Source organism: Mirounga leonina, unplaced genomic scaffold (genome assembly GCF_011800145.1).
Source record: "Mirounga leonina isolate KUSES-001 unplaced genomic scaffold, KU_Mleo_1.0 Mir_201, whole genome shotgun sequence".
Classification (NCBI taxonomy): Eukaryota; Metazoa; Chordata; class Mammalia; order Carnivora; family Phocidae; genus Mirounga; species Mirounga leonina.
In genome coordinates this window covers 5,546,214-5,560,267 of record NW_023270504.1, presented here as the reverse complement: position 1 = coordinate 5,560,267, position 14,054 = coordinate 5,546,214, and the positions used below count along the sequence as shown (strand labels likewise).

The window sequence follows — 14,054 nt, the reverse complement described above, 5'->3', positions numbered from 1 at the left end:
AAATAAATAAATAAATAAATAAATAAATAAATAAATAAATAAATAAAATGGTAAACTAATATTAATGGGAAATGTGGGAAACCTTAGTTTTTAAGATATCTTATGAATTAATTTTTAAATGTAAAAAACTATTCTTGGTGTTTGTTAATTAACTAAACATATTAACCTCTCACAAATTTGAGGAACTCCACTCCCTAACAGAACCCGAGGACCTCTATGGAAATGCTGTCATTTGAGATGGACTTGGCTGGGGGGTTGGATAGGCTGAGAGAAGTCAGCCTTAGCCCAATAACCTAGTAAGCAGCGAGTCAGTGTTAACTATTATTTCGAGCAGCATTAGTATTAGCCCCAGCTGTTACTTAAAACTTGGTTCAGTGTTTCATGCTCTTTTTCCTCACAGGCTGGCAAAGGGTTTCTTCGGTCCATAAGAGCTACTCCGATGGCTGTGGCAGATTTAATTCCCGTTGATACAGTCGTCAATCTCACCTTGGCTGTGGGATGGTACACAGCTGTTCACAGGTGCGCATGTGGAAGCCAGCTTTCAAAGATTTGATGAGGAGGAGGGTGAATATGTTAGGCTTAGCTTCAAAATATACACATTTGATTGTAGAAGACCCCAAATATCAGAGAGAATCGGTCTCAATATTTTACAAAGTTCCAAATATGCCATCACGTATGCATGGAGGTATTTTATAAATACTGCTTCGTATTTTGTATAAAGTAACAAACTCTAAATCATTTAACCTTAAAATTCTAACCCAAAAAAGCTTTTCTTTCTAGTCAGTAATCTAAAATACAGCTCCCTTTTTTAAGGCAAAGGAGATAAAAGTGGGTGAAATAAGGGCATCTTTTATATTTTATACAGCTGCTCATTTCCTGATATATGCCAAAAGTTCAGATCTCCATTGGGGGGGGGGCTCTATTTCCTAGTACAAAAAAAAAAAAAAAGTTGTTTGTATATTTGACTCTGTTTGTAAATGGCAAACAGAATTAAATTTTTCTTATTTAAAGTCAGCCATTTAGTTGTTTTCGATTCAATCCAGCAGGGCTGAACTGGACTTAGAAGAAAACATAGCCTATATTTTGCCCAATAAATATGTCTAGAAGTTAACAATATGATCTACTTTCTCATTGTCATGGTACCTCCATTTGCTCCCTAAATACATCAACTTATTTGAGCCCTCTTTCATATGCACATGCACAAACACTTTCCTCGTGTTCTTCCATTTTGCATTTTTACCCAAAGAAGGAACAGAAGATGGAGTGTTGACCTAGTTATAGGAATTATTGAAACATCCTTGCCTACATGTTGTTTTTCCCTATCTTTCATTTGTCCTCCATTTTGTTGTATTTATTTAATTTTTATTTCATTTTCCAGACCTAAGTCAACATTAATCTACCACTGTACATCTGGTAACCTCAATCCTTGTAATTGGAGAAAAATGGGTAAGCGCCTGTAGAGATGTAACTACATAACTATTAGCATCTGCCCGCACAGTTTTAGTGTCTACCACAGGGGGAAAATGTGACAAAATGTGTCCTGGAGCTTAGAGTCTAATGGGAGAAAAAGACAAAAAATAAGTAAAAGATAAAATAATTAGTAATAATGAATGTGTAAGAGTTAACTAGAATGTGCTGTGGAGCATCAAAGAAAGGGGGTTAGTGGGAATAATGTGCATGATTGTAAGCAATAAGGGGTCCACTGGCTATAAAGATTTTAAAAATAGATAAAACCAAGTAAAAGTCAGCAGTTATAAGTAACGTCAGTGAGGAAATGCTCCTCGTGCTGAGGCAGGGGCTGCTCACACACACACACGTCCCTTGTCCCCTGGCTACATCACTGCAACTGTGAGATCATCAATAACCAAGTAGATTTAGAAGAGTTCAATAATGCTACCTTTTGTTATTGAGTCAGTGATACTCTTCATCGATTTATACAGTGAGCCATAAGTGTAACCTCGAAAATATCTTGTTGAATGGAAGTAATTAATCCTGCATGTAACTGAAAATTAGCTAACCAATCTTGTACTCCTTTGTCAATTTAGGAGTTGGTTTTCTGCAAATATCTGAAACTTTGAGATCATCTAGTTTTATTTAGGTACTAGATATTAAAAAAAATCACATGTACTTAATTTGTTAGAATCTGATTTCCATTTCAGAGCACTCTGCTATGCTATTCTATTTGTAAAGTTGTTACTTCAATAAAAATGAAATTACTGCCATCAAAGTTCTTTAGATCATATATCCAGTTATTTAGATCATATATCTAAATAATTCTGAAAACATTTGGAAATAAAAATAAATCTCCTCTACCTCAGTAACAGGATTAAAAAACAAGCATTAATAGAAGCAAAGATGATATGTTAAGCTCTTAAATAAAAAGATGCTACATGTAAATTCCATTTCTGAAATTCAAAATTCTTCTTCCACGCCAAAACCTATTATCTGTTTATCAAATTATACAATGTCATAGTTGAAAGTAATCTTAAAAATAATCTAGTGGCCTTGCTTTATTTTATATATGAGGCCCCAAGAGAGTAAAAGATCTATTCAAATTCATATGGAGGGCTCGTACCTCAAACAGAAGTAAAAGACAGGTCTCTGGCCTCTGTGCAGTACCCATTCCAGTAGTGATTCTTAAAAGTGAATATGAATCCCTCTGGGAGGAAAAAGAGATTCCTAGGTCAGATGTTTCTTGAGAATCTCTTCTGTATAGATTTTATATAGATTTCCAAGTAATATACTTTAAAGAGGACAATAATCATATTACCATAATAACTGATATCTTCATCATAATTGAATAATGAACTTAGGTATATTCTTTGAAAATTTTACATAGATAAAATGAACATTGAATTGGAATTAATATCATTTGAAAAGAATTATTTTACAAATGTACATTAAAAGTTTCTAAACTTTTATCTAGGTTTTATCTACATAATTTACATAATAATATTAAAAGTATTGTGGAAAAAATCTGGAGACAAGAATGGATGGACAATGGAGTCTGGGATAGTCCCAGAGAAGCAGAAATACCAAAGAAGTAAAAGACCGGTATCTAAAGTGAACCAACACAAGGGAATCCTGCCTTAATATTCTCTTTTTCACTTAAACCTTTATGAAGCTTTAAGTAGCCCTTTATAAAGGTTTAAGTAAATATGAAGAAACTTTACTGATGGTTCTACAACTAATGATCCAACCTAGGAAATAAGGCTCTCAGGCTCTGTCTTGAGGCTTTCAGAATAGACTAGATAACCTGGGAACCAAATGATGGATTTTAAGTTTTTCTGAACAATACTTCACTGTATTGACTGAAACTATTTCCCCAAGAAGTTGTTTTAGATAAAGGTTTCAGGAAAAGGACCCAATTCAGAACCCATTCTCGTTATTTGATTTTGTAGGTGACCTCTTGCCTGGCATAAATATCTTAATATTGTTCTCAGAGATTGATTCTTGACTCTACACAGCCAATCACTGGTCTTTATCATTTTGACCCATTGCAAATGCCCTCCTCTACAGTGGGCTTATATGCTCCCAGACTTGTACTCTATTTTTTTCCCCAGGATTCCAAGTCTTGGCAACCTTTGAAAAAGTCCCATTTGAGAGAGCTTTTAGGAGGCCAAATGCAGACTTCACAACCAACACCATCACAAGCCAGTACTGGAATGCAGTCAGCCACCGGGCCCCTGCCATCATCTACGACTTCTATCTGCGGCTCACAGGAAGGAAGCCCAGGTGAGAAGCCGGGTCAGTTGCTTTAAGAGCGTTGTTGCATGGAAGATTAGGGCCCCCGAAGTCCTTAGCCCTCTTTTCATCTGGGGCTTGAAGGTGACAACTGAATCTTACATAAATTTGGGGCCAACTGAAGCAGTAGTAATGAGAATCCCCAAAGGGACCCCTACCTTAAAAATCCTCTGTCATAATGAAGTTAAATGTTGAGAAACTTGCTTGGTGAATTCAGCAAGTAATCATCCACCCAAAAAGCAAAGCAAGTGAGACTGTAAGTCTGGGGTTTTCTAAACTGTTAGGTAATCTTAAAAACGGTAACACAGGGCGCCTGGGTGGCTCAGTTGGTTAAGCGACTGCCTTCGGCTCAGGTCATGATCCTGGAGTCCCGGGATCGAGTCCCGCATCGGGCTCCCTGCTCGGCAGGGAGTCTGCTTCTTCCTCTGACCCTCCTCCCTCTCATGCTCTCTTTCTCTCATTCTCTCTCTAATAAATAAATAAAAAATCTTTAAAAAAAAAAAAACGGTAACGCACACACACACACACGCGGGATGATGTAGGATGATCTCGTTTTCATTCTCACAACAATCCAGAGAGGATGTACTCATTACACCAATTTTACAAATAGGAAATAGAAGCTAAGGGAAGAATATAGAGTAGTCTAGAAGTTGAAAAGAGGAAAGATCTGGAGAAACCTGAGCTAGAGTTACTGCCACCTAGAGGTGAATAAAGAAATTAAGGGGAACAAGGTAGAATGAAATGTGCTGATGCTGAGGCAGCTCTGTCGCCATCTAGCTGTGTGACATAGGACCTATCCCTTTCTCTCTGTCTCACTTGAAGAATTTTCTGTTGCGTCTGAAGAGTCATCATTATTATAATTACCAAAGGCAATCCCTGCAAGCAAGCATTGGAAGCATGAATAGCATTGCCTTCTATGCTAGTCTCTTTATAGGAAGAAGTCTCTCTCGGCATTTATTAGCAGTGCAAATGGCTAAAACTTAGGCAATGTTGCATTTATCCAAATTTGCAGAGAACTTATTTAGAGCTCATAACTCAGTAATCAGGTTCTTCTTGAGCAAGGTGAAAAGGAGATGCTGTGGCTATGGGGAAAATATTTGTATGGGGCTTATTAAATAAAGATGGGAAAAGAAGGAAAACAAACATTATAGGCAGAAATGCTGAAAACTTTAAAATTTATCAGGGTTGGAAGACCTGGATAAAGAGCAAAGTTCTGTAAGTAGAAAAGAAAAAAGGTGGAAGGGAGCCAATAAAAATCTTTATGAATTTTGAGAAATTAAATTGTAGTATTTGTGGGAAATGGCTAGGTTTCTATAAGAATTTTAAGAATCATCTTTATGGCAGAAAATGTTAGAATTCTTTTAGACTCTTTCCCTTCCCAGGTATGTCTGTGTGTAATCTATGCATTTACAACCATATATAGACATATATAAACATAGTTTTGCTTTGAGGTATGTGCGTGCGTGTGTGTAAATCAAGCTTACGTATTTTCCAAATTTTTTCACTAATTTTCCTTGAAAATCTAAGTCATTCTGCCTAGTTTTTTCCTATTACAATGGGGTAATGAATATCAGTGCACCTGCATTTTTTTTTTTGGAACATACCACTGGGTCTGGGGAGGATGCTGAGGAGTGTGACTGCTGGATTGGAGGCTATCTGGATTTTGCAACTGCCGCTAGGTTGCCCTAAAGGAAAGCTCTATCATTTTGCACTACCACATCAGCATGGCGGGGTAAAAATGCGTTTTTAATTACCCTCATCAATACTTGGCAAAACGAAATCAATCTTTTGAATTGTCAAACTAATGGCAATGAAGGTCATCTCTTTGTTACTTTGATTTGCATTTCCCTGATTGCTGGAGGGGCTGGGCTTTCATTTGTTCATTGGACATTCAAGGTTTCTCCTCTGTGAGTTGTCTGCCTCTGCTTCTCACCTATTATTCTATTGGGTTGACCTTATTAACTTACAGAAACTCATACTTGTGTGAATAAATATATATTTAATGTATTTTCTCCAAGTCAATTTCTTATCTCATAGCTTTGATTATGAAGCTTTTTCTAATACAAGGGGACTACCTACAATGTAGGTTTTCTTAAGAGATGGAGTTTAGAGTCTGACTTACACATTTGAATCATGGCTTTACCAAGTCAAGGGCTATATGAGCCCTAAATTACTGTCTCTAATACCTAACTGCCTCACCAGTAAAAAGGGGCAGTAATCATACCTATTTTATAAGGCTTTATGTAAGACAGCATAGAATATAATAATCACTGTCATTACTGAAGAAGTTTTAGATTTTTATGTGAAAAAAATGAATCACTCTTTTCCTTTATGGGTTTTACATTTTATGTGTTAACAACTTCTGTATCTGAAAGTAATAAATGTATTCTAAGAAAAAATACTATTATGCTGATATATTCCTGTATGTAGTATATCATTCTACAATGATTATTTTTTAAAAATTAAATTTCTTGAAATCACATCAGTGACATCAGAGTTGTAGGAGGGATAAAGATTGTCGTCCATTTGGGCTGCTATAACAATCTCATTGACTGGGTTGGTTATAAACAACGGAAGTTGATTTGAGACTGGGCAGTCTAAGACCACGGTGCTGGTAGATTCAGCATCTGCTGAGGGCCTGCTTTCTGGCTCCTAGACAGCCATCTCTCTGTGTCCTCACATGTGGAAAGGCCAGGAGAGATTTCTGGGGTCTCTTTTATAAAGGGCACTAATCACCTCCCAAAGTCTTCTCCAAATACTATCACATTGGTGAAAATAGGTTTAAATCTATGAATTTGGAAAGGATAAATATTCAGTCGATAGCAAAAATGTAAGATGATAATAGCCAAACGGAACCCTTTTATGATGCTTGTATCAGGGAATAACGAGTCTACCTTCTGCCTAAGAATTTCCCATGATACAACGAGGGCAGTCCCTCTTAAGTCATTAGGTATATGGGCGTTAGGATTTGACCAGAAATAAGACCAAATTCCCAAAAGAGCATCACAAGTCATTACTGGGTCAACTGCAGTAATCGCTACTGCTAAAACTGGCCTGAGATAAATGTTCTAAAGGCCAAATGTTCTACAGGCCAAAGTGATTTGTAGCCAGATCTAGGTTGATGCATTAGCTGTGTGACCTTGAACCTGTTAATCCTTCTGTAAGATGAAGATAAAGAATATAGGTCTTTACTACCTGTGAGGATCAAATAAGAGCAACTATGAAAGTTTTCCATAAATTGCTTTAAAGTTGGAAAGTTCACACAGTGGAGATGGTCCATGTCCTGATCCCAGGATGGGAATATGCCAGCCATGGGAAGTAACAGGACACAGAGTGGTGAGATTACAAAAGCAGAGGCTTTTTCAGGTTGGTCAAAACTGGGTTGGAATTTTCCTTCTGATGCTTATATTATCATAGACACTTAATCTATCTTAAGCTCACTTTGCCTGTTCATAAAATGTAGATACATACCAGGTGCCTGGGTGGCTCAGTTGGTTAAGCGACTGCCTTCGGCTCAGGTTATGATCCTGGAGTCCCTGGATCAAGTCCCGCATCGGGCTCCCTGCTCGGCAGGGAGTCTGCTTCTCCCTCTGACCCTCCCCCCTCTCATGTGCTTGCTCTCTCTTTCTCTCTCTCTCAAATAAATAAAATCTTAAAAAAAAAAAAATGTAGATACATACCTACCTAACAGATGCTATGAGAACTAGCTGAGATAATTTTTTAAAGTATCAGCACGGTGCCAGAAACTGGGTTATCACCTAGTAAGTTCTTTTCTGGTATCAGGCTGGGTTTTTTTAAATGTTTGCTACTCTTAAGGTAGTAAAGAGGAAGAGGAGGAGTTTGGTGGTTTTAAAATGATTAATAGAGGGGTGCCTGGGTGGCTCAGTTGGTTAAGCGACTGCCTTCGACTCAGGTCATGATCCTGGAGTCCCTGGATCGAGTCCCGCATGCAGGGAGCCTGCTTCTGCCTCTGACCCTCCCCCCTCTCATGTGCTCTCTCTCATTCTCTCTGTCTCAAATAAATTAAAAAAAAAAAAATCTTAAAAATAAATAAATAAAATGATTAATAGAACAAACTCCTTTAGATTCATCCCATTCCTTCATTCAACAGTTAATGTGGAAAGAGAAAAAAGAATACGTGTTTTAATGAGGAAATGGGGGAAAGAGAAGAGTGAAATTTTTTATATTTTCTCGAAAGTAATTTGTCACACATCCTATAGAGTAACAGGGAAATCAGCCATCAGTAGTGTGCTGATATTTGTTCCTACCTGATCTTTACCCCAGGATGACAAAGGTCATGAATCGGCTTTTAAAAACCGTTTCCATGCTGGAGTATTTTGTCAACCGGAGTTGGGAATGGAGCACGTACAATACGGAAATGCTGATGTCTGAGCTGAGTCCTGAAGATCAGAGAGTAAGTAGAGCGCTGACAACCAACAGGAAAATCTGCTCATTTGGAATTTAGAATTATTTGACCTGGAAAGCTGATGAATAAAGGAAGTTTTAGTTATATACATAATCTTTTTTGGGGGGGGGGCCCTAAGAAAATCTGTCCATGCTATTGACACAATTGCAGGACATAAGTTAATGTAAGAGACCTGAGTTCTTGACTTTGATTAGATCCTCACTGCTATCCTGCAGTCACATTTCACATACTTTGCTTCAATCCCTGTTTGCCCTTGGTGGCTGTTTTCAACAAACCTCTATATTTTCCCTAACCCCACAACATAGGACTTCAATGAAAAAATCATTAATTTTACCACTCATAAACACATCCACTCTTCTTGTTAAATCAAAATCATTCTGCATCTCCAAAGCTAACCCCTCACATGTGCATCCCACCAAGACCTCCCTCCCACCCTCTAGCACACTGACAGCACAGACAGCTTCCCTCTCCCTCTAATGACCTGTCTTCAACAATTCAGACTTTTCTCAAGACAGGCCTTCACTTTTAATTGCTGAGCATCAGTGCCATTTATTTCTTTACATTAGCTTCTGGGCAGTTGCAGACATTAGGTCCTGAAATCTTTGCATATTCTGAAATTCACAAATATAGAAATCTTTCACACTGGGCGCCTGGGTGGCTCAGATGGTTAAGCATCTGCCTTCGGCTCAGGTCATGATCCCAGGGTCCTGGGATCGAGTCCCGCATCAGGCTCCCTGCTCGGAAGGGGGCCAGCTTCTTCCTCTCCCTGTGCTGCTCCCCCTGCTTGTGCTCTTTCACTCTGTCAAATAAATAAAATCTTAAAAAAAAAAGAAAGAAAGAAAGAAATCTTTCATACTTTGTACATGTTCCTAGCTTTTTTCTTCTTGAGGAGTCAGGTGTTCCCCAAGCATATCCTTAGTTTTCAACTAAACTTCAAAGTTTTCACTCTCTTGATTGACATTATCTACTATTTTTTATTTTAAAGAATAAAGCATTTCTTGATTTATCTAGTACTTGGCAGCATATAGAAGAGACCAAGTCAAACTGAGAAGGAAACGTTAGAAGGCCATAGTTTGCCTCACTTGCCAGTTAAGGGATTTACTCCTACACTCCAGCCTCACAGAGCAGGATTCAAATCCAAAAACTATAAAGCCCTAAAATTACTTAGGGTCATGGGACCTAAGGGTCACTTGCAAAGTCAAACACTGTTAAGTGTTGTATTAAATATATTAAGTACACCAAGTGAGATTTAGAGATTTAGAAATAATTGCTGAGCATCTCTAAACCTGACATGAAATAGAGCTATTTTCAGAAATGTTTACATACCTTGTATAGCCAAAATTATTCTAAGCACTTGTTTAAAATGTGTAGTGATCAAACTAGCTTATTAAAAAAAAAAGCTCTAGCTATTGTAAATTATTTTTAAAATTAGCTTCAAATCTCATGTACACTTATTTTTATTGCATTCTCTCCAAGGAATTTATCCATCTAAATAATTCAAAAGGTAATAGCTTAGAGTTTCATTTTTTGACATTTTACTATTTTAACCTAAAATAACCAAAAATTTTGTGAAAAAAAAAATTAAATCTGCTATGGATTTAACATACGCTTTCAAAATATCTTAGCAAAGGTAATAGTCCTGAATAATTTGGTATAATTGCCAAACTCTGGCTTAGAATTGAGTTTGATTCGCCCTATGTAATGAGGATTCCAAACTAGGGCCTCACTGAAATCTAACTTAGAAATGTGAAATAGTATAAAAATAAAAGCCTCTTACATAGATGAATAAGTAATATTTAGTACTACTATAGAAAACAAACATATCCAAAGTGATTAATTACTTTTGGAAAGCATTTCAGCTGTTGGACAAGTCTATGAAGCTCTCTGGAACTCAATCTCATCTGCTTTGTTAACACTCCATATAATTTCACAAAGATTTAACTTGCAATAAACACATATAATAAAAGAACAAGAGAAATAAAATGTCAAACTAGGGAAAATGTTGGGGCGCCTGGGTGGCTCAGTCGTTAAGCGTCTGCCTTTGGCTCAGGTCATGATCACAGGGTCCTGGGATCGAGCCCTGCATCGGGCTCCCTGCTGTGCGGGAAGCCTGCTTCTCTCTCTCCCACTCCCCCTGCTTGTGTCCCCTCTCTCTCTGTGTCTCTGTCAAATAAATAAATAAAATCTTTAAAAAAAAAAAAAAAAACTAGGGAAAATGTTAAAATGTAAAGTCAAAGATAAGAAAAATAGAATGTCCATCCATGTGTAGTCTACGAGATCCTATCTAGTCACTGCAGTTAAGCAGGAAATTTGTTTTTGAGCTTTCTGGTGGCAAAGTGAAAGGGAAAATATAGTTTCATGGCATTCTATGTCCAAGAGGAGGAAATGCACTAGTGTTCCAAGAGAAGCACTAACTCTTACCACTTAACTCTAAATGCTTTTGAAGGGCATCAAAACAGCACACATAGTAGATAACATCTCTAAAGCAAATACAGAATATAAATTCTGTTAAACTTTTCCTTAAGGCTTTGCTTATCCAGTTTACCTTAATCTGCACAATGAAGTAGTAAAGGATGGTAGGCCAAGGAAACACCACAAAATTTAAGAATGGAAAAGAAGCACAATTTGTTTTGGTCCCTAACCAAAGTTATTCCATCACTTTTAAAAATAATTAATCCCCATTTGCTTGAAATGAAAGTAGCTTTTACCAGACTAATGCCAGTTCCTTTAAGTTTCCCCTCACAAGACTTCCCAAAAGTCAAATATTTGTGCTTGATCTATATTTAAATATTTCTGTGTAAATGGCAACCCATATTGTCAATGCCTTTGAAGTAACAGCTCAAATAATCTCCTTTGGAGGGGTCCAAGTCTCTCAAACCAAATGTCACTCATTTATGTAAAAGAAACTTCATCAAAAGGACAAGGTGACTGTCTCCAGCAATGAAAATCTGGCAATTCATAATCTCTTCTTGCCTTTCAGGTATTCAACTTTGATGTGCGCCAGTTGAACTGGTTGGAATACATTGAAAATTATGTTTTAGGAGTTAAGAAGTACTTATTGAAAGAGGATATGGCTGGGATCCCAGAAGCAAAACAACATTTGAAAAGGTAAGAATAATCAGTCAGTTAATATTTATTAAGCACTTATCACATGTATCTGATTTTATACCAGACATGAAATTTGAGCGGGTGAAGGGAGGAATTAACATTTTTCGAGCATTTACTACCTTACAGGTCCTTCCTTGTATACTCTCTTCTTGTAATACACTGTTTCACCTAGATTTCACCACACCCCTAGGAGGGAGGTATTATTTAGTTATCCCATTTTTTCTTTTTTTAATCCAAAAACTATTTAGACTCAAAAAAGGTTAGTAACTTGTCCATGGTAAGACGTGGGAAGTAGAGGCACCAGATTTGAACCCAAGTTTCTCTGTTTCTTCTAATAAAGAATACCTAACAAGCAGGAAACCTGACTGTGCTCTTTAACATGGGCAAATCAACCATTCTTCAAGTCTTTAAACTGCCTTAAATTTCTTTCAGTCATTATTCCATATGGGACAAAGAACCAGAACAGTCTGATATAATTCTGTTAGAAGCAAAGGGTTTTTAATGCACAGATTATAAGCTTGGAAAAGTAAATTGCAAACAGAGAGGAACATTGAATAGCAGACTGAGAACTTTAGAACTTACCTTCTACTGAGCAAGAACCAGTGAAGATTTGTGGTATGGTAATATGATCAAAGTATGTTTAAGAAAGATTGTTAGTCATGTTTGTAAGATAGGTTAAAGTAGGGAGAGGTATGGGAAAGAGAAACTAGTCAGGGGAATACTATGGAAATCTGATTATTCAGAAGGCATGTTGTGGAAATAAGAACTGTAAAAATCAAAAGGTCATAAGGTCATGCCACATACCTGTGAGCACCTAACAATTTGCTGGTCACAACCAGGAAACAACACACTTAGGCTTCAGATAATACAGTTGGGTCTTTGGTGCTGTTTTAACTTTGATTCTATATGTCTGTTCCCCAGGCTCCGAAATATTCACTACCTCTTTAATACTGCCCTCCTCCTCATCGCCTGGCGCCTTCTCATTGCAAGATCTCAGATGGCTCGGAATGTCTGGTTCTTCATTGTGAGCTTCTGTTATAAATTCCTCTCCTACTTTAGGGCATCCAGCACGCTTAAGGTCTAAGAACACTGGGCAAGCTCCTTTTATCTGGAACCTTTTGGATACCTCTAAAACAGCAAACTGTGGTTCTCAAGATTAGGAAGTAACAAAGAATATGCCCAAGCTCATTACGTGTCAAATGTGTTGTCATGTCTTCATGTTTCTTACCTATATATTTTTATTTCAGTGAGAGAAGGAAAGCATATCCTAGCCTATAATCATACATATCTTAGGAAAAATTATTTCCAGATTGCTTCCTAACACTCCATTCTGTGCCCTTGAATATAAAACACCGAAGTACATTTATCTGTCCATATTTAGGTTTTTTTCTCTTGAGAGGACTAATTTTGACTCCATGTACATGGAAGAACACATGATAGAAGCTGAAATATGCTAAAAGGCAGTTCTAACCTTGGATTCATTCTGAGGTACCCAGTATAAAGGTTTAAAATCAAGATTAAGTTGAGGAAGAATGATCTTCTCATCCTCAGAAATACTGTAAAAGAAATAATTCTCTACTGAAATCTCAGCTTCCTTTTTGTGTTATACCATGAAGACTTGATTGAAGGCTGCGGGAATTGGAAAAGTGGGTTCACATTTAGCACTTCCCTCAACTACACCCACTTCTGAAATCTAAAAAAAAAAAAAAATGAGATATAAATAATTATGTACAGAATGAGGGCTCAAACGTACATAGTTGCATTGGGACTGTTTATGCTTATAAGTAAAATTAGTTCTCATAATTTGAAACTGACAACTATTATTTCTAAATGTTTTGAATCACCCATTTTCCTGATAACCTTCTCCCAAGAGTTTCCTTTTTGTTCACTGAAGTCACCAAACCCCTTCTATTTAAGCTTATTTTGCTCAGGCCTCAGGGTGAGAGTGACTAATGGGAGGAAGGTACTAGGTTAGAATCTTAAAAAAAAAAAAAAAAAAAAAAACAGTCCCCTGATCTTTGCCAGTGAGGAAAGCAAAATTTTAAATATAAATGTAAATATTTAGTCTTTTGCTGCAATGTGGTGAAGATTACCCTTCTGTGATCACCAGGACTTGCTAGTATCTTGATCATTCCACTTGCACAATGTTAACTGTACAATGTACAGCTGAAAAGGATAGACTTCACTAAATGACTGTCAGTTTAGAGAATAGGTGTTGTTTATTTAAAAATATTTTATGTATAATACCAATGAATTAATGGGTAAAAACTGTATTTATTCTCAAATCCCTATATTAATAATATAACTGTTATCCTGACTTTCCTCGCATTTGAGAGATCAGTGTACGTTGGATTGCAGCATTTCATGTTAAAAACATGGAATATTATTCAAATATAGTATTTGGGACCTAAGTAACTAAAAATAATCACACCTACTAGAAAATTACACAAGCATAACCTGGTAAGGAAGGCAGTTATAAGTATGCTCACTTTCTGGAATAATTAGTAATACTCAGAAAGCTGCGCATGTAGTTGCAGTGCACAAGGCTTGAGGGCAGCTTCTCGTCCGGTATTACTTGAGATTTTTCTGAACACCATAAAGGGCATCTGGGGGGAGCTCTTCTGGGCAGTATCTTTTCCAATCTCATCTAAGGTCTGGGAACTTCTTTCCAGGGCAGAAAAACCAGCTCTGAAGCAAAGCACTTGGTGATCTTTAGTTTGAGATGTCTATATGATACTTCTGAGTTACACGGATTAAGATACAAACTATAGATATG

At 37.0% G+C, this 14,054-nt stretch overlaps 1 protein-coding gene and 1 long non-coding RNA gene across 4 annotated transcripts in view; one reads left to right on the top strand and one right to left on the bottom strand.

Annotated features, from left to right (window-relative positions):
• The window catches only part of FAR2 (fatty acyl-CoA reductase 2), a 146,187-nt gene extending 132,934 nt beyond the window's left edge, over window positions 1-13,253 (top strand). For both annotated transcript variants that reach the window (XM_035027982.1, XM_035027983.1), the window contains 6 exons: window positions 401-519; window positions 1,379-1,446; window positions 3,564-3,735; window positions 8,029-8,158; window positions 11,151-11,278; window positions 12,200-13,253. In XM_035027982.1, the coding sequence (XP_034883873.1) occupies window positions 401-519; window positions 1,379-1,446; window positions 3,564-3,735; window positions 8,029-8,158; window positions 11,151-11,278; window positions 12,200-12,362 (780 nt within the window). In that variant the 3' untranslated portion in view covers window positions 12,363-13,253. The remainder of the gene's footprint in view (window positions 1-400; window positions 520-1,378; window positions 1,447-3,563; window positions 3,736-8,028; window positions 8,159-11,150; window positions 11,279-12,199) is intronic.
• LOC118025542 lies at window positions 93-8,087 on the bottom strand. 2 transcript variants are annotated; one of them, XR_004683346.1, is made up of 3 exons: window positions 8,013-8,087; window positions 2,576-2,659; window positions 93-538 (listed from the first exon to the last, which is right to left on the bottom strand). It is a non-coding gene; the product is annotated as an uncharacterized LOC118025542 (long non-coding RNA). The 2 variants fall into 2 exon arrangements; XR_004683345.1 differs by lacking the exon at window positions 93-538 and having other exon boundaries at window positions 1,341-2,659.
• Window positions 13,254-14,054: the final 801 nt, after the last annotated feature.